The sequence below is a fragment of the Pan paniscus genome, chromosome 15 (genome assembly GCF_029289425.2).
Source record: "Pan paniscus chromosome 15, NHGRI_mPanPan1-v2.0_pri, whole genome shotgun sequence".
Lineage (NCBI taxonomy): Eukaryota > Metazoa > Chordata > Mammalia > Primates > Hominidae > Pan > Pan paniscus.
The window spans coordinates 48,338,781-48,359,604 of NC_073264.2; the positions used below are offsets into that span (position 1 = coordinate 48,338,781).

At 35.2% G+C, this 20,824-nt stretch overlaps 1 protein-coding gene and 1 pseudogene across 5 annotated transcripts in view; both read right to left on the reverse strand.

Moving 5' to 3' along the window:
• Positions 1-20,824, reverse strand: part of MDGA2 (MAM domain containing glycosylphosphatidylinositol anchor 2) — an 847,276-nt gene that overhangs the window by 367,547 nt on the left and 458,905 nt on the right. For 4 of the 5 annotated variants that reach the window (XR_004666173.3, XR_004666172.3, XM_034937505.3 and 1 more), the window contains exon 3: positions 20,441-20,615. Coding sequence is in view for 2 of the 5 variants with exons in the window: in XM_034937505.3 (XP_034793396.1) it covers positions 20,441-20,615 (175 nt within the window). In the remaining 3 variants the exon portion in view is untranslated. The remainder of the gene's footprint in view (positions 1-20,440; positions 20,616-20,824) is intronic. The other variant, XM_055097557.1, reaches the window with a different exon arrangement.
• Positions 1,653-6,196, reverse strand: LOC117975815 (large ribosomal subunit protein uL13-like; annotated as a pseudogene).

Here is a 20,824-nt window from a genome sequence, read left to right on the forward strand (position 1 = left end):
AACAACAAGATTAGAAAAAAGTACCGTAGGCTGGGCCCGGTGGTTTACGCCTGTAATCCCAGCACTTTGGGAGGCCAAGGAGGGTGGATCACGAGGTCAGGGGTTCGAGACCAGCCTGACCAACATGGTGAAACCCCGTCTCTACTAAAAATACAAAAATTAGCTGGGCATGGTGGTGCGCACCTGCAATCCCAGCTACTCAGGAGGCTGAGGCAGGAGAATCATGTGAACCTGGGATGCAGAGGTTGCAGTGAGCCGAGATTGCACCACTGCACTCCTGCCTGGGCGACAGAGCTAGACTCTGTCTCAAAAAAAAAAGGACCATAACAGCCAAGAAAGCTTATATTATTTTAGCACTATGGAGTTATGGTAACATATTCAGTCCTTGATTTCCTGCAAAATGATACCATTCGTATGCACTTTTGCAGCAATCCTGTTTAAGTAAAAAATGTATTTTTTTTACTTAAAAAATATTCATAGCCATGTAATTATATCTCTAGCTACAGATATGTGCATATGAGCAATACGTGTATTGTCTTCATACATTTGCATTGAATTACTTTTGTGTGACCTAGTCAAAACAAACTGGTCAAAACAGCAATTTGTTTAAAATAGATTAAATGGTTAGTCTTTACTTCTTAAACTTTGGCTAGTGATATCTACTTTAACTTGTTAAAAAATGATTGAGGGCTGGACATGGTGGCTCATGCCTGTAATCCCAACACTTTGGGAGGCTGAGGCGGGCAGATCACGAGGTCAGGAGATCGAGACCATGCTGGCTAATACAGTGAAACCCCGTCTCTACTAAAAATACAAAAAATTAACCGGGCTTGGTGGCAGGCACCTGTAGTCCCAGCTACTCGGGAGGCTGAGGCAGGAGAATGGCGTGAACCCGGGAGGTGGAGTTTGCAGTGAGCGGGGATTGTGCCACTGCATTCCAGCCTGGGCGACAGAGCGAGACTCCATCTCAAAAAAAAAAATTGATAAAATGATAGGATGAATACTAGCTATAAACGAATACAATTATGATGAAAACATTGCAATGATGCTATGAATATTCTGTTAAAGCTTTCAACCAGACTCATTTAGTAATGTTTTCAAACTTTTATTTTATATGTCTTTTATTTTAAAAGAGAATTGATTAGACATTTGGATGAAGAATAAACTCTCAAATAACTGAAAGAGATGTGATGAGTAATTTTATGTGTCAACTTGCCTAGGTTATGGTGCCCATTTGCCTAGTCAAACATTAGTACTTGGAAGTTATTGTTTAGATGTGACTAATATCTTAATCAATAAACGTTGAATAAAACATATTATTCTTCATAATGTGAACAAGCTTAAAGTTGAAAACTTTAAGAACAGAGACTGAGGTTTCCAGAAAAGAAGGAATTCTCCCCAAGACTGCAATATAAAAACTCTGCCTAAGTTTCCATCCTGCTGCTTTGTGAAGTCAGGATTCAAGACTGAAACATTAATTCTTACCTAAATTTCCATCCTACTGACCTGCCTTACAAATTTCAGACTTGTTAGCTCCCACAATTGTGGGAGCCAATTTCTTAAAATAAATCTCCTCCTCTGTCCCTCTCCCTCTCTCTCTCTATACATATATATGTCATATATATAATTTGAAATCGTATTTTCACATCTGATTTTTTAAATAAAGACACATAAAACTTGATGTCTAGGTAACTTCCCATCTTCCAATTCAACATTCCAACAATTTTGACTATTTATCCTAGAAACACTTTCATTAATTCAACAAATCATTATGACAAAGTTAAAGCAAGCATCTCTGAAAGAATAATAAAATTAGTTTTTAAAATATTCACTTTCTACTAATTTTTTGGTTTCACTAATTTGTTGCTTCAAAACCATAAACTTTTATCACAAATGAAGATTGTAGTATAATGTCAGTGCTAGAGTGTACCTGAGAAAAACGTCTTCCAACTCCCTCATTTCAAAGTGATTGTTGCTCTGAGGTCATACAAATAACATAACAGGATGAAGTCTACTAATAAGATACTACATTGATATAATACTCAAAGAAAAACAATCATACATTATGTGGAATAAATATTAATAATAAGCAGACAGGTATTTGTTACATAATTGAAGAACAGGAAAAACAAGGACAGTTTCTTCCTCCACTATTTTTTCAGCTTACAGAATAGTAATTCAGATCAATTTGCAAAGAATACAAAGATGGATTTGATAGTCAGAAGTTTTAGAACAACATAATCTATGACATTTCTACTTCATTGCAAGTTTTGGCTTAAATGGCTGACCAATAGTAAAAAGCATCCTTAAGTAAATTTAAAAGTATAAAACCATAATATGGATCTCAGTAACATAAAATACAGATGACATAAGAACCGAGAAATAATATGTAAACCAAATGCAATGAATAAGGGTAAATGAAAGAGAAAATTAGGAGACCGAAACAAAAAGAGAGCTGTTAATAGAGAAAAAATGGAAAAAGAAAACAGAATACATGCTTTATATATATTTATATATTTACTTGTATGTTGTATATATGTGTTTATATATGTATATTCTATATAGTAATAAGGATGACCAAAGAACGAAAAAGGAAGAAGAAAGAATCTAATAGTGGAGAAGCCTTAGCACAAAAAAATCACCAATTATCACCACCATATATGGCATTTTAAATTTATTTTTTGCTGAAGTAAAATGTAATCAAATACAATAGAGCTAAAATAATTAGAAATATTTATTGAAGACAGAACAGAATGAACGAAACAATTTAAAAGAATATCATATTTCTAAAACTATTCTTTTTATAGAATAAATCTGTTTCACTGGAGGCAATCAAGTAAGAGTTTAATGCCATCATCAATATATGACATTAGTTTTTAATTACTCATATATGCAACCACTTCCCTTTTTCTATTTTTCTTTTCTTTTCTTTTTTTTTTTTTTTTTTTTTTTTTGAGGAGTTAACAGTCTTTATTGGGCTCAGACCAGGAGTCCGTGGGTCTTAAAGACCTCTGTATATTTGTCAATTTTCTTCTCCACGTTCTTCTCGGCCTGTTTCCGTAGCCTCAAGAGCTGTTTCTTCTTCCAGTACTGGATCTTGGCCTTCTCCTTCCTCTTCTCCTACAGGGTGGCTGTCACTGCCTGCTACTTCCAGCCAACCTCGTGAGCCAGGCGCCCCAGTTAGGCAAACTTTCTTGCAGGCTTCAAACGCACGACCTTGAGGGCAGCAGGAGCCACCATCCGTTTTTTCTGGTCATAGGGCGGTGGGATGCCGTCAAACACCTTAAGGCAGTCCAGAGCGGCCTGGCCTCGCTTGGTCTTGTGGGGCAGCAAGCCTCCCTCGGTCCGAACTTCAACTTGTTTCTGTAGAAATTGCCAGAAATGTTGATGCCTTCGCAGCATACGACCACCACTTTCCGGCCCAGCAGTACCTGTTTAGCCACAATGGCCGCCAGGCGGCCCAGGAGATGGCCTCGACCATCAAGCACCAAGACCTGCACCTCCGCCATCTTCGGCAGCAGCTTGGGAAAGCCCCTTTTTCTATTTTTATTGCATTAGCTGCTAGTTTACCTGCTCCATCAACTTCTTGAGGAACATTTTTCACCTGGTTTATAACCCCTCTCTCTTACATGATTCCTGCTACCAAATGCTGTGATTTCAATATCCGCATCAATACATCCTAACTCCATATTCCCTAATACCCTCTACTGAAAGGACAGTCACTTCCATTTCACTTCGTCAACACTCTCACAAAAGTATTACCTAGACCTTAGGATCACACAAAGACATCCTAGCTCTGAAATTACAAACCCAGATTGTTCTCCCTTTTACCTTGGCCTCCCATCTCCTGTTCTTTCTCTGTCTTGCCTGGTGCACCTACTCATCAACCTGACTGAAACCTTAGTGCTGTTTCACAAGCCTCTCTCCTCCAAGTAAATGGCATGTCCTATGTTTCACAATACTTGTCTCAAATATGTAGAATTCTCTTCAGACCTCTAACCCAACTGTTGCTCACATTCTCACCAAAATAACTTTCTATTTTAGTGTCTCAAAATGGACAACACATACGAACTCTTTCAACTTCCTAGCCACTGCAAGCCTACTTTATCTGTTTTTCTATTTCCTTCTTGTCTACCTTTGTATTACAAAGACAGTTTTTCCTAAAGTTATCTGAGTTTTTATTCCAGTCCCTCCAGATTCTCAATTCCATCAAATATCCTCTCTGCTTTACATCATTTATCTTTCTTCCCACTCATCATCTGTAAAATGGGACTTGTACCTATTTAATGTATTAGGTGAAATCCTATATGTAAAGCACTTGACACACGTACAGTACATATTAAATGCTATGAGATGTTATTTTATTATTGTTAGTAGAGTACCAGTAGTATTAATAGATAGTGATATAATTTTAATATACATGAAGTCTTTTACACCTAAATATAAACAAATTAAATATGACATATCCCACTGCCTCTTCCTTTCACTCTTACTCTTTTTCTTCTTAGCATCCTTTATTGAGTTCTTACCATGTCATTCATCATTTTAAACCTTTCCATAGTTGTAAAACTTAAAATCCTTATAATGGGCTTAACACTTTTGGGGGCAAATAGCAAGTACTTGATTAATGTTAGTAAAAGTAGTTGTGATGATTAGATAATAAAAACAACTGTATAGATATCATCATGGGCCTTTGATAAAGAGCTAGGGAAATTGTCCAAGGCTATAAACCTAGTAAAAGGTGGAGATGCATGCTTGCAATTAGATTAACTCATTAACACATTTGCTTAACAATACCTACCCTTGGAAGCTTTCCATTAACTTCCTGATTTTTTTTTAAAAAGGGCCTTTTATCAGGCACCAAGCCATGTGAAGGTCACAATGGCTGTCAAAGACAACAATCCTTCTTGGAGCTTTTGTCTCCTATAACCTAGCATGCCATTTGTCGATAGGAATTAAGAGCTGACCTTCCTGAGCTCTGACTTTGTGTCAGCCATTGAACCAATAACTATACAGGCCCTGACTAATTTTATCCTTACAGCAATCCTATAAGGGAGGAATTGTTATTACTGTCTCCATTTTACAAATGAGCAGCATTCAGTTGCATGAGGTTCAGACAGTGAAAATATCTGAATTATAAAAATTTATACAAGTGACAGTGTAAATCCAGGATGAGAAGCCAGCAGCTTGGCTCATGTTTTTACTCACAATGGTGCTCTAATGACCTTAATGCCCAAGTTAGTAGCACATAATACTGAATACATACTTGTGGGACAAATGTTAATGCTATAGAACTTACATAACACATAGCTAAATGCAATGTTAAGGAAGATCTTTGAAATACTGGAAAATAACTTTTCTCTCCAGTTTGGTGTTTTAAATACCTAAAAAGAGTTTCCAATTCTCATGTTCAATTTGAAGCTAAAGGATTTGTGTTTATGGTCTTAACATATACCTAGACATTAAAAAAGGAGAAGAAGAGTAAAAGCAATTACAGATCCTATCACGAACACCACCTGGGCACTCTGCAGTAACAGGAATACAGGTATTTCTTATTTGGCTATAATAAGGTAGAAGCATTTCATTAATCTAATATTTGGCACTAGTTTCCCCAAAGAGATCACTCTTTAAAAATACATTTATAGGTGTTCAGGGTGAAGGTAAAGCTGGGAGTTCAGGAGGGAGGGCCTATCGGGGCTTAGAGAAGCGGGATGCTATTTGTCATGACATGGGAGTTGATGACAGATGGGGAAAGAGATTTGTTTTGTGGGTCCTGAAAGGAAGAAGGAAAGAGAAGCATGCAGGGATGAATGGTGCCAGGAAGACAGAGAATGTTTGAATACACTGAGGGAACACAAGAAACTAGGATCAATGATTCCATCAGGTCCAGGTAGAGCTTTAGGTATTGCTAGGAGCCTCAATCATATCTGGACAATTTTCAATTAAGTCTTATGGGCTCATGGAGGCTTGGTGGTAGTGGAGTTTTGGTGTGAAAACAAATGGCACTATGCTTTATGATTGGCCCAAGCAAGATTGCACAGTGACAGAGAAAGAGAAGTAGAAGCTCAGGAGGCAGAAGGCTTTGTGAACCAGGGTAATTTTCAGAAATCCTGGGGGAAGACTTTTGACAGAGTGTTAAAATGACACACCTAGTTTTGATTCAAGAGATTTGGGCTTAGACCAAGAGTCTTCAAATGTTTTAAATCACAAGAGATTAGGATATATAACCAGAGTTAAAACCCGCAATATGGTTTCAGAGCTATGAGAAGGAAACTTATCTAAAAATACTTCCGGAGGATACACTCTAATTGCAACAGAGCACATAAATGTCTTTGGGGTCTTTAGGCAAGGTAAAAGAGGTGGTGAGATCTGACAGGTGTCAATAAGAAAAATTCGAGTTGGCACATAATAATATTTAGAAAAGTACAAAGATGAAAAATTCAAACAGAATTAGAAATGAGCATATACACAGTGAACATTTTGAAAGGACTATGCAATCTTAATTGAAAGGCTTGCTAATTAATTTTTTATGCATACTAAGACTGGAGTCATTCCACTTTGTTTTATCCAGCAGTTACAGTCAATATTACCAATATTACCGTTCTTGTCTTAGAACAACACTACATGTTTAACTTACAAGAGAAGATATATGGTAGACAAAGCTGAATGGAAATGGACTTACCATGGAGAGAAAATTAAGCAGCGACAATTTAGTAAAATGATTTTATTATAAAGTTATGCAGAAAATGTGTTGATTTATGCATATATGTCTTTCAAGTAAAATAAAACACAAATTCAATGGGAAAGGAAATCCTGAAATAGAAGTGAAAAACTAAAATCTTCTCTGTCAAAAGGTTAATGCACTTACTGAAAAAGTATATAATAATCAGTTACTTCATTTTAGGTATACTTTGCATTCTCTTCTAAGCTAGAGTACAGAAACTATATTCATGGGTTTTTAAAAATACATTATCTCATTCCTCTAATTCCCATCGGTTGCAACACCTTCTTCATACCTAGTATTATTCTGTTAACAGTGGAACTTCAAAAAGGTGTGCTCACTGAATGAATTAGCTTGTTGACAATAGTTTACAACAGTTCAGACTCATAGTGAACTTGTTATTCACTATGTTATTAATAAAACATGTTATTTGCTAAATGACATGCTAAAAAGGAAAATGTGCTAGTTTTCTATTTCTAATGTTGAGTTCTTCTACTACCAACATTATATATTCTAAAACAATTTTACTATGTACCAATTGTGGCTACACAGTTACAAGACTTAATTTCTAATTCCTATTTTTGCCAACAACATGCTGTGAAGATTTGAACAATCTATTAAAATTGGAGTGGCCTAAGTCACAAATGTAGAGAAGAGGGCTTCTATTGATTGCTTTCTCTCTCTCAGCCCCTTCATCATTCACACATATACTAGCAAATTTTTTCAAATGACAAACGATATATATAGATACATAACATATATATATAGTTCGTTTCTGTCTGTACGTGTATATGTGTGTTTGTGTGTATATATATGTGCATATGTGTATATATATGTGCATATGTATGCATATATATGTAGCCCCATTCTCCCTGTCAGAAAAATATCTCCCTCTCACCTAGACTTGCTAAGTCAACTCTTTCTTGACAACTTCAACACTTCTTTTGATCATGATGGTCTTTACCGACTATTTATTCCCCTCAGCTTCTGTAATATCTCTTCCTTGTGCTTATGATCTTATGTCTATTCTTACTTCTCAAAGAGTCTATAATTTATTATTGGGTAGATAATATGCTTTATACATTTTAATATCTCCAAGCCTAATGGGTATTCAGAAAATGTTTATTGGTACATTATTAAAATTATTCAGAACTGTTCTTAGAAAAAGAAAGTAAATATATGTTTATTAGAGGTCTATTTTTCCTTCCATACTACAAAAAACACTCAAAAATCTTCATTCTAGATGATTTCTGCTTAATGTGAAATATCCTTTCAATAGAAAAAAAGTTCATAATTAAATAACCTAAAACTTTTGCAGATGATTAAGGATGTTTCATCCAATTTTTTCATTTAGAAAGGAAAAAACAAGCTTAGACGTAGAAAAGTAAGTCTCTTTGTTAAATTCACAATTTTGCAAGTCTGAGAGCTAACACAAAGAGAAATGGAACCATGATCTTCTAATCTTAGCTTAGCATTTCAGCTACTACAACAATTATCTTAACTCTGCTATGCTGGATTCTACTCTCTCTGATGATATAACCATGCTGGCTCTGTTTACCACTGTGTTCCCAGCACTGAGTCACACAAAATCTGCGACACAGAAGTCATTTGATAATGGTTTGTTGAATGAATACTGAATGCTTCACTATATACTGTACCATATGAAGTAGAATTTTACTCCCACAAAGGGCACTATTCAAAAACATTGTTTTGCAGATCTCAGTCTCACATTGAAAATACTGCTGTTCATAGTAAAAAGAAAGAAGATAGCTAATTTGTAACACTGGGTTTTCCAACCAAAACATACTGACCCCTCAGAGAACTGCCATTAAGATTATTAGTTACTTGCTCTCTTTTTCGTAATATACATATGGACAAATGCCATCATGTCTTTGCCTGAATGCTTGCTTTGAGGACATTTATAAGAACACGATGTTTAAGCAGTAAGTTGTTATCATTGAGAATGAGTTATCACAGACTTTAATTTAAAACATATAGAGAGGCCAGGCCTGGTGGCTCATGCCTGTAATCCCAGCACTTTGGGAGGCTGAGGCAGCAGAATCTCTTGAGTCCAGGAGTTTGAGATTAGCCTGGTTAACAGAGTGAGACCTCGTCTGTACAGAAAGAAAAAAAAATAGCCTGACATGTTGGCACTTGCCTGTAGTCCCAGCTACTCAAGAGGCTGGGGTGGGAAGATTGCTTGAGCCCAGGAGTTAAAGGTTGCAGTAAGTTAGGATCACTCCACTGCACTCTGGCTCTGTCTCAAAAATAAAAATAAAATAAAATAAGTATATAGGTAGGGCTGGGTGCGGTGGCTCACACCTGTAATCCCAGCACTTTAGGACGTGGAAGCTGGAGGATTGCTTGAGGCCAGGAGTTCAAGACCAAACTGGGCAACATGCAAGACTCAGTCTCTACAAAAAACTAGTAAATTAGCCAGCCATGGCAGTGTGCACCTGGAGTCCTAGCTACTCAGGAGGCTGAGGTGAGAGGATCACTTGAGCCCAGAAGTTCGAGGATGCAGTGAGAGCTATTATTGCACCACTGTACTCCAGCCTGGGCAACAGAGTGAGACCTTGTCCTAAAAAATGGAGAGGTGATAGATAGATGACTGATAGACCATTTCTTAGAAGTCAGAGATCATGAAAGTCCACAAGTCTAAAGAAGGATGAAGATAAAAATTCAAATGCACATTTTAAAAGAGATAACATCAAACAGTTTGATTTTATCTCCAGTGCCCTTGAGTAATTAAGCAACACGTGTTTCTCATACCCTAAGTTCGTCACTGAGTTGTTCATTTGGACATAGTTACAGTAAATAATGACATAAGATGACCTCTACTCTGTAGGAGTTTACAAGACCTTTGGGAGAACAAAATGTATAGCTATGAATATGGGGGTCAAGAAGCATGATAGAGGATGGGGAGCAGGGAGGTGAGGTCGAAGGATGTTGCTTTAGGAGGATGAGGAACTTAATTTCAACAGAATAGGAGAAAAAAAAAGCAGAGGGGCTTGGATTTGTATGAATCAAAAACATAGAAAGAATGTAAATTTTTAGCGGCAAGTACTGTGATAAGCATTGAATTTAAGGAAGATTGATCTGGCAATAATCTGCAGAATAAATTTAAGGAGAGAACTATTATTGAGGGAGAGGTCTGCTGGGAGGCCTTTTGCAGGAACCAGGTGTGAAGTGATGAGAGAATGAATAAGATAGTGGAAGTGGGATTAAAAAATGGAACTTGTTCCCCTTTCTCTATTTTAGCTCATTCTGAAAACTGGAATATTTCTAAAAGCTTTTTTTCACACGTTCCCTTCTACATTTAGAATACAGCGCTTAGGGATGGACACCTGAAAACGTTTGAAACAAACCCTTTCATTTACTTCATTCACAGCCATCTGGATGTCTTGATTGCATATCTGCCTCAGCGTTACCTCATGAAACAGGGATTTTTATATTCTAAGCCTGGTGACAAACTCAAGAGATCATGAATAAACACACTGCAGTGCCCTCTAGTAGGGTGCAGAAATTTTCACTTCACTTTCAGTTTAAGAGATTGAAAGTAGGCTGCTTTTCAGATACTTCAGTATTTCATGGATCAATCACACCAGTATGTTTCAGAAGCTAAGACGTATTAAATTTTTCCCTCTATCAAGAGAGAACAGAGCTAAGTTTTTGAAAATATCAAGTATCGAAGCAAGGTCAGATGTACTCTCTGACACCCTTCTCAAGAATCATTTCCTTCAATTGTCAAAGGGAAAAAATAAAATAAACTCTTGTCTTAAAGTTGGAGGTAGAAATCATTTGAATTTTAAAGAGCTTCTTATTTTGTATGAATCTCATGGCTTTTTTACTCTCTCTGAGAATCCGTCCACCTTATCCTATAATGCCAGTCAACAATGGATATTTAAAGTACTTGACCTTACACACGGTATAGACCAAACAGCAAAAGCAAAGGTAGCCAGGTTTCCTTGAAACTGTTATAAATTTAAATTCGATAGTATAATGTATTCTGAATACATTCAGAGAAACTATGGCCTCAAGTGCTAAATAATTAAGTATGCAATAATTTACCTTTCAAACTTTTACTTTACCTTCTGTGTGACTCAGAATTTGCTGGACTTTAAAATACATGGGAAAAAAACACATTAAACATCCTCCCTTTTTTATATTCAAACCATTTTATTAGCTCACTTTACTCGTACAAATTATATTCCTTCTCTAAACTCTTTTTTTTTTTTTTTTTTTAAAGCAATGTCTGTGCAATACAGAGTTGACGGTAGCAGACCTTGCCCTCAGGGAGAAAGCTAGATTCAGAGGGCTCCATGAACTGCCTGGAAATCAGAACGCTGGATGCCAATGTCCATTCTCTGGCTGACTCAGCAGGAGCATCTGCCTGCCACATAACCTTTGGCTAGGGAATCCCACCTAGACAATGGACTGTGTTCTTAAGGGCCTTTTATTCAGTTTAACCATAGATTTACCTCTTTTAAATGACCAAATTTATAAATAATTTTTAGATGAAAGAGAATCTTTACGAAATTTAGATGTGAACATTTTAAAAGATCTCTTGGTAACAATAAGAGCAAAAGTATAAACACAGTCACACATTCGAATAGCCTTCTATCTTTATGAAAAACACTACAAGCTTTCATTACAAATGTATTCCTGAGAATATGTTTGCTCAGGAATGGATAGTTTTTATAAGAGTAACAACCTAGAAATTAAATGCACACTGATGTAATGATTATATCCTTTTTTTTTTAATTCCTTAACATATTTAGTGAGAGGGCTAATGAATGTCATGCATCACTTTTCCCTTAGTATTTTTGATATGTAAACAAATTTTTTAGATTTACTTATCTAATTTTTAACCAAAATACTTTTAGGTCTATTTTTCATGTCTCCAATTATAAGGTTCTACAGGGCAAAAGCCTTGTATTTTTGTTTTATCTCTCACCAGTAGTTCGAGTAGAGTGGTTTTCATATTGTAGGTCATCAGTTAACATTGCAAACTGACAGACTAATTGAAGTGGCCTTCCCAGCCCTCCAGCTCAGAAGGCTTATAGAATGCTTGAGATTTTCAGAATCAGGTTGAATGAGGGACCTAAAGGCAGTAGGAACAGGTGCAGAGCAACTGAGGGAAAGCTGACAGTTGCCATTCTGATGATGTATTTGTGAGATTCTGGAAGACTCCAGTAGGTGCTCTGTGAATGCATCTTAAGAGGGTGCATTTGACCAGTACTGAATGGATAATAATTGAGATAGGACTAAACTGATTTAAAAGTAATTCTTCTCTAATGTCTTCTGAACACGAATCAGTAAACAGGTATGTAATAGGATTTTTGACAAAGCTCTTTTATTAGGAACTCTAATACTATTTGGAAATTAGATTGGTTGTATGTCCCACTTGTAAATAACACTGATAAGCAAGTACTCTTCATCGGTATAATTCAGAAAATTGCAAAATCCTGTCTCAAATTTTATTAATAGGGCAATTTGCATGACAGCAACTCATTTTAATAAGCATTGTAATTGCCACATCAAACATTATTAAGACCTTCCAAACCCAAGGCTGATGTTTTGGGAGGATGGGTGGTGGGTGAGAAAATTTTGCTTAATAGGATTTTCTTTCCAGGGTTTGTCACGTTTCCAGAATTCCCATTAGTCATTCTAGCCCTTTTCCTAAACTTTTCTGTCTAAAAATCAAGTTGATGGTTCCAATAAAAAAAAACTCATTGTCAATAATATTTTGCTGTTTGGTTTATAATTCTAACACAGGTAAATTGTACTTGTAAAATAAACTGATATGTTATACTAATCTCCCAGGTGAAAATGTAATAAATCTATCAGACAAGGACCAAAAATATCACTGCTTGTTCTGAACATAATGAAATGCAGCAATCTACCTAAGTGACATGAAAGCAGGGGATAAGCTTCAGAAATAAGAATGCTTACAGCATGTTTAATGGACATTGGAAAAGATTGGTCTCATGTGTGAACAGTGTCTGTACACATAAAAACTTATTAAGCTAATGCCTCTCAGTCTAATTTCTTTTTGAATTAAAAATAAGTTTTAATCAAACCCTAACCTTTAAAGTCATATGGCCTCTATTACCCTATGAACCACACAGTCATGGCTAAGAATAAGTGAAAAAATTAGATGAACACACTCTTAGAAAATTGTTTAAATGTCCTCAAGAATCTTAAGGTAACAAATATATTTGGGAATAAGCACATCAAAATTCTATGAAACCGTTTTTTTTTCCTACCTAGGATATACTCTTTCTTCCTCCAAAGATAGATTTTAGGGTTCTCAATAAGTGGCCATTGCTTCTTAGGACAAATGAAACAGTATCAGTATTAGAATGCTGACCCTCATCAGTAGTTCTGCAGTTATAAAATTACAATTGCAGGGGCTGGGCACAAGTGGCTCACGCCTGTAATCCCAACACTTTGGGAGGCTGAGGCTAGAGGACTGCTTGAGGCCAGGCATTTGAGACCAGCTTGAGCAACAAAGCAAGACCCCACTATGCATGCCTGTAGTCCTAGCTATTCAGGAGCCTGAGGCAGGAGGATCCCTTGAGCCCAGGAGTCCAAGGTTACAGTGAGCTATGATTGCACTGCTGCACTGGAGCCTAGGTAACACAGCAAACCCTGTCTCTAAAAAAAAAATAAAACATAAAAAAATAAGAAAGTTACAATTTATTTATTTTGCATCTTACATAAATGGCAGATCATCATTCATATGGTAAAAACATAGGCAGTAAAAGTTCAACATAATTATGACATGATTAACAAGTCTATCTTTCAATTTAAGCTCTCATTTCTCCCCCAAACCCACCATCTTAACCACTAGTCCCTAAACTCTGTGGGATTATTCTCCCTTATTTCGTGCCTTTAATCAAATTTCTCACCCATTAAAAGATACCTTTGGCCTTCCCCACTACTCTGTTAAGAACGGTGAGAGGTCTGATATTTTCCCTACTTGCTGGCTAATATGTTAGCCTGCCACAGTTTCATGGATGCTAACCAAAAACACAAGACTCCTGGGTCTGAGAGAAAAGACCTCATTACTGAAGCCTCAAAAATATGTGCTTCCTGTCTTCATAAGTTTTCCCGCCTTAATTTTCATAGGGACAATGTGTTGGGCAGCCCAGGTGAATGTCAGGCACACCATTGGTTTTTGACACAGCTAAGAGACCCTGAGCTCAGGAAGCTCCCCATCTTATAAAGGTCCTGCAAGAAAGCCTGATTAATCTTTGCCCCTGAGGTAGATATTATCTTTACTATCTTGGTCAGGAAACAAATCTGCCCTCTTCCCTAAAGGTAGACACTATCTCTATTGTCCAAGGCTGTTTGTTACACAAACACTCTTGAAAAAAGGAGTTCTGAACACAAGCTGCCAAAAAACGTGTAGAACTGCCAGGGAGAATTCTTTCAAAACCCATCCTTAAAATTGCAATGTAAATCCTACTTCTTTCATAAGAGGCCACAATAAACTTTTACTTCCAGCACTATATTTTCAGGGTCATTAGCATATCATTCACTGTTGTGCGGCATAATTTATGTTATTAACCTTATTACTTAACATTTGTAAACCATTTAAATGAATTAAATTGTCACTTTGTCTTCTTAAGTAGTTTAAACCCATTGAAGGTACAAATTATTTAATAAGTTCCTTTTTAGCCCACAAAATTCAGTGGAGCTATATTTTGAATAGACACTTAATGAATGACATAAAAGTCAAAGTTATTTTTTAAAATATTTTATTCTAAACAACATGTAAGAAAATTGTAGTGGAAATTAACCTAAAGAGTTTTATTCTAAAAAGTTTAGAAGAAAAATTAGTTATCACAATGTAGTACCAACATTCCCTATGCTATTTGCCTATCTTTTATATAGGAGATAATATGTTTTTAGTCAACTTTATTTGGTGTCGAATATAAAGGAATACCAATTCTTATGAATAAATAAAGTGTGAGTATAAATCTAGTTTTAAGTTTTTGAATTAATAATGATCTGCTAAAATTTGGAATGAAATTGGTTTTGACTTCATGGAGCTTAGTAACAAGAACCTCCAAGGTAAAAATCATCAAATCTGTACTTTATTAATTTTTTAAAAATCAAACTATGCAAGTGCAGTTTTAAAAGCCAAATAATGATACATCAAACAACCCTAGGTATTTCCAATACCCAGAGGCAACCTTTTCTAATGCATCTCCTCTTAACTATTTATAAATGCTTTTGCCTTCATATTTTTAAGTGTTCAACTTCTATTTATAGACTTATTTTTCATTTTCCCATTGTCTTACTGATTTCTTCTTACAGAAAGGAAGCATTTAACTCTTATACTAACCTCCTCTCGTCCATTATATATTTATAGCGTGCTTTTGGTTAAATCAAGTGTTGCTATTATGACTATGCAAGCGATCTTTACCGCTGAACCTTGTAGTATATTTGGATTACATTTCATTTCATACAGCTTTTTACATTCCCTTAATAACTCACGTATTTTGTATACTCAATTTTGTATCCACCTATCATTACCATATTATTAAGCTTTCCATGAGATTTTGTCTCTAAAATATCAGGTAAGCATCCATTATTCCAGCTTCAATCTGTCCTGGTTGCTTCTGAAGCTCAATGTATGACAAGCTTCTATTGTCGTGCTGCCCTGCTTCCTTATCATTCTGAGATTAACTTCAATATCTTCCTATACATAGCCTCTTATTTTGGGGATGATATTTCTTCCTTTTTTGTTTACTTCTTAGTTTTGGAGGAAAATAGATAAAAGTAGTATCCTCAGCAAGGGTGCATTAGCCAAAGAAAACTGAAATCTTATAGGTCTAAAAATGTCTTTCTTCTTCTTTGATATTTGAAAAAATAGCCTGGCCATACAGAAGATTCTAGTTGAAATAATTTTCCTTCAGAATTTCAAAAGCTTTACTCAGTTGCCTTCTAGCCCCAGATTTCCATTGTGCGGACCTGTGCCATTTTGATTCCTAATTTTTTACATGTGAGCGTTTTGGAAAAAATAAAAACTGTTTGGACATTTTAAAGAGCTTCGTTTTTTTCCTAATGTTTTGAAGTTGCATGCTGATATGTGCATTGAAGATTTATTTCATTGTGTTAAGGATCCAGTGGTAGCTTTATAATTAGGAACACATGTCCAACTATGATAGGAAATTCTTAATTAAAAAAAAAACGTCACTTTGACTGTTTGGAACTCTTATTATTCAAATGTTTGATCTGCTAGATAAATACTCTAATTTTCTTATCTTCTTATGTAGTATCTACTTGATTGTAAAATTTTGTTTTACTGTTTGTTTTCCAGCCCTTCTGCTGATTTTTATGTTATCACTTTTAATATGTAAGAGCTATTTTATATTCTCTGAAAGTCCCTTGTTTGTGTTTTCCTGTTCTTGTTTCATGAATACAGTATTTTCCTTTTTTTTCTGAGAATACTATTAGTCCATTTTCATACCACTATAACGGCCCAAGACTGGGTAATTCATGAAAGAAAGAGGTTTAATTGACTCACAGTTCAGCATGGTTGGGGCGACCTCAGTAAACTTACAATCACAGCGGAAGGCAAAGAGAACGCAAGGAACCTTCTTCGCAAGGCGGCCGTGCTGAGCACAGAATGGAAAGAGTACCTTTTTGGCGAGTAGTAGCCAGCTTTTTCACAAGGAAAAGTACCGAGCGAAGAGGGGGAAAGAGTCCCTCATAAAACCATCAGATCTCGTAAAAACTCACTATCACGAGAACTGCATGGAAGAGACCACCTGCATGATTCAATTACCTCCACCTGGTCTCTCCCTTGACACGTGGAGATTATGGTGATTATAATTCGAGATGAGATTTGTGTGGGCATGGGGGAAACTATGTTCAGACACTCAGAAGACACTCAGAAGCGATTTTCCCCAACAACAACAACAACAACAAAAATTGTAATTGGTTAGCTTTTGATCAGAAATATTTGCATAAATAACCAAATCAGATTCGGGAAATTCAAGTCACTGTGTGGTTATAAAATCTACCAGCCTATAAACATATTTTATCAATAAATTATATTTCCTAAAACTCTTGGAATGCTTTTACAATTCTTAAATGATAAAATTATAGGTCCTATAAATTGAGGAACATGATTATAATAATTTTTCAAACCGTATTCTTGATTAACATAGTAAAAAAATGCATGTGGTAGTTCCTTTATAAAATCTATATAGATTAATATTTTCTACTAAATTTTAGAAAATTATGTGGGAAAAAGTCGCCAATAAAGATACATAAACTTTCTCAAAGTGATCAAAATGTTAATATAGATATTACAAAGATTTCAAAATATCTAAAGAAAGTCATCTCATTTTACATTATTCACCATTGTGTCAAATTCCTTTCCTGAAACTACATTTCCTCATCAAAATAATGACTGGTTAGCACATAATTTTATTTTAGGAAGGTTTTAGCTCTAAAGGTAGAAACTTGTAGAACGTGGGATTTACTGAGAGGTACCCATTTTCACTATTATAAAAACTCCCTAAGACTACTGATGTATTACATTAATATATACATTATGTGTTATTATACATCAATAGATTATGGGGCAGATTTTAGAGACAATCTTTTACAAGGGATTCAAGAATAAATTCTAACATTATTAATTATTCTTTTTGTTAAACCAAGTCATAGTCTGCCTCAGCTTGGTGTTGTAAAAATAGTTTTTACTGCTGATTTTGCATGAGTTTATTTTGTTTTTATGCATATCCTGCTTCCAAGTTGTACTGATGTTGATGAAAGTTCCACATGTGAAATCAGTTTAGAAAAAGAAACAGAAACCTACAATGCAGTGGATGATTTTAAAGGCAAGATTCCAGATAAAAACAGTCCTTTTTTTTTAGCATTTCCTAAAATAGTTAAAGCAAAAGTACCTGAAATAAATTAAGTCATTCACTTGCTTATAGTTTATATAAATGAATATCTATTCAACTAAGCTGTCCAACATTCAATCAAAATTAGAGCACAAATAAATCTTAAGGATTATAATTCAATTTTAGACACCAACATTGCCAGATTTAAACATAACATGAATACACTAGTCATGTCTTTATCAACAATGATAAAGCATGTTTTAAATTATAGAAACTCAGGTAGAGAAAATGTACTTGAACCTAAAAACTCTGGTCTTCAATCAAGGTTGTATTTGGAGCACATGGACTCCTTAGATAGGTCTAGTGGTCTCTATTGTTAAGTGTTCTTATCACTCAAAGGATGTTTGAAAATTTACTATCTGAAGGAATTAATTTATTCAAGCCCTCAAAAATAGGAATAACTACTTTAAATATATGTTTACATCCGCATAGTAGAAAGATCATTGGTGCTAAAGGTAAGGCATTCTCTGGGAAATTTATATTAGAGAGATGTCATGTTTATTTATAGAGTATAGAACTTAATATCATGTTATTTTCTCAAATGGTATAATTGTAGACAGCTTGTTAATAAAGCCTAGCCACCAAACAAGTACTGAAAATAGTACTTCAACATGGTATGCATCACAGTGATATTTCATTGAAATAACATAGAATGAGATGCTTGTCAAGTCGAGGTTGCATGAGAAAACCCCAAAGGAAGTCAAAGAAGAGAAAGGTAACAAAATAAATGCCTTCAGGCATGGTTGAATGGAAGAGGAGTCAAACTTTAGAAAGCTAGCAGAGTTTGGGAAATCTGGAGATAACAGTGCTATTATTTCCAGTAAGGTGTGCGATATGAATGAGATACTCAGGCACAACCCAGTCTGCACAGCAAGAGATATGAGCAGGTAGAAAGGAGAAGGGATACTGCAGACTAGCAAAGAAAAAGGCTTTCTAGTAAAAGGAAAAGAGAAAAATATTTTTTAAGTCTCTAAAAATGTGAATTTCCCGCTTTATATTTAACTTGTTAACCCAGCAATAAGATTTTTAAATTATCAGACCTATTGTTGCAGAAATGCAAGTCAAAAATTCCATATTCAAAACCTTTGGAGTATGTGTTTCAGAAATTTTCAGATTTTAGAAAGGTTATATAGTATACATGCCATCTATTACATAACAAACTTAGCTGGATATTTGGCTATATTGTATAATCAAACACATTTCCTGGGCAAAACGTGATTATTCAAAGTCTGGTAAATAAAGAGTGTGAAGCTTTTTTCTATTTTTCTATTCAAGTCATTTCAGGTCAAATTTTGACACCACACTAGTTAACATCAAGTTTTGCTTATAAAAGTTACAAACAAAACATACCCACTGATTTTCAGAAGTTTTTAGATTTTACAATTGTGTTTAAGGTATTGAAGAGGTGTATTTTAAAATTTCATGACCTAAACTACAATAACTAAAACAGCAGAAGTATGTACTCTACACTATTATATTACAAAAAGTATTCAATTCATGTAAATTAAACTTAACCTAATTTAAAATTGTATATGAACAAAAATACTGAAAATATTTAGTCAGGAAAATGGAAGCCAGGGGCTATATTATTTTGGGAAGTATACAGGTGTGGTCAACCTGTGCACCCATAATAATAAGGAAAGGGTGGTACAGGGGATGAAGGTTTCTGAATTATGCTAAGGGATGAGGGGCAGGGGGCCTCAGGAAATAGAAGATACTGGAGAGGATGAAACAAGGATTTCTCCCCCATCCTTTCCAGAAGGAAAGCAGGTATCTGAATGTGGAAAGCAAATTACAAGTGCTGCTTTATCACCCACTTCTCAGTCATCTAAATAACTAAATGAGATTCAGCAGAGCATCTGACAAGTAGACCATGTATAATTTCAAGCCCCTTGCTAACTAGGTAACATCCTATCCTGCAATGAAAGAAAAGAAAGGGGAAAGAAAGGAAGATAGGCAGAAAAACAACATCTCTCAGTTGTTGCTTATGTCTAAATTACTTTAAGAAAAGAAAAATAATTATTTTACATTAGAGACCTAAAAATTAAAATGCAAATTCTTGTAAAAACATAATGATGTGATAGAAAAACCTGGGCAAAAGACCAAATTAAATGTAGGCCCTTGCTTTGTTTCGGTGGGGAATTAAGTAAGGAGACCAAAAAGATTTAAAATATTATCGTCAAGAGCAAAATGTAGGAAAATGAGACTAAGAACAAAAAAAAATCAACAAACACTTTTCAGGTGGCACAGCATTGTCCAGGGTTGGTGCTGATTACTTTTAACAGAATTGGACCAAAAGCAGACTATATGTAGAGATTTTTGGTCATTTACAGGCCAATTCATAATGCTCTGTTTGTATGATGTACATTTAAAAAAAAAAGAATAGCTGTATTCGCATGTAGGTAAAATAAATAAACATAAGTTAAAGAATATACAGCATGATCCTATTTTAATACAAATATAAAAATGCATGTATATCTTTATATATAAAGATAAAAAATGTATACATTAAAACCCTAGTTATTAGTGGGATTACCGATGGTTACTGTCTTCTTGTTAATATTGTTCCTAAGTGTTCTATAATGAATATGTATTATATCATAGAAGTTATGAAAGTTTCTAGTGAAGATTCCTTTCTTCAGGAACGTTTTCAGGGAGCTATCATTATTTTACACAGTTTTCATTCTCAGCTAAACAGAACGCTATGGTTTTTCAGAAAACCATAGACTTGTAGGACAAAAGAAATCCATACTAGGCTTAATTATAGTTTTCTGGAAAATTTACTTACAGTATACATCCACTCTGATTGACTTTATCGCTGGAGACCCCAAGCCATTCTCTGCTTTACAGTAATACCGGCCTCCTTGGTGTCGCTGAATATTTGTAATCCTCAAAGTCTCATTGAAGACACTTGAGTCTTGGAATCTGTCAGAGGCACTTCCTGCTGTTTTGGTCCACCTGATCTGAGCAAGCATCAACAAAGATTGTTACTTTAGGTTGGTTTTCCCACAGAGAAATCAAATAGCAATCACTCATTTGAAGAGTTTGCATTTAGAGCTGCTACATTGCCTCTCCCATCAAATTATTGAAAAAAAAATTAATGTTTACAGACATGATTGAATTAAAAATTTTTTAATGTAATGTCATCATTGTACAGTGTGTGTAATTTGAA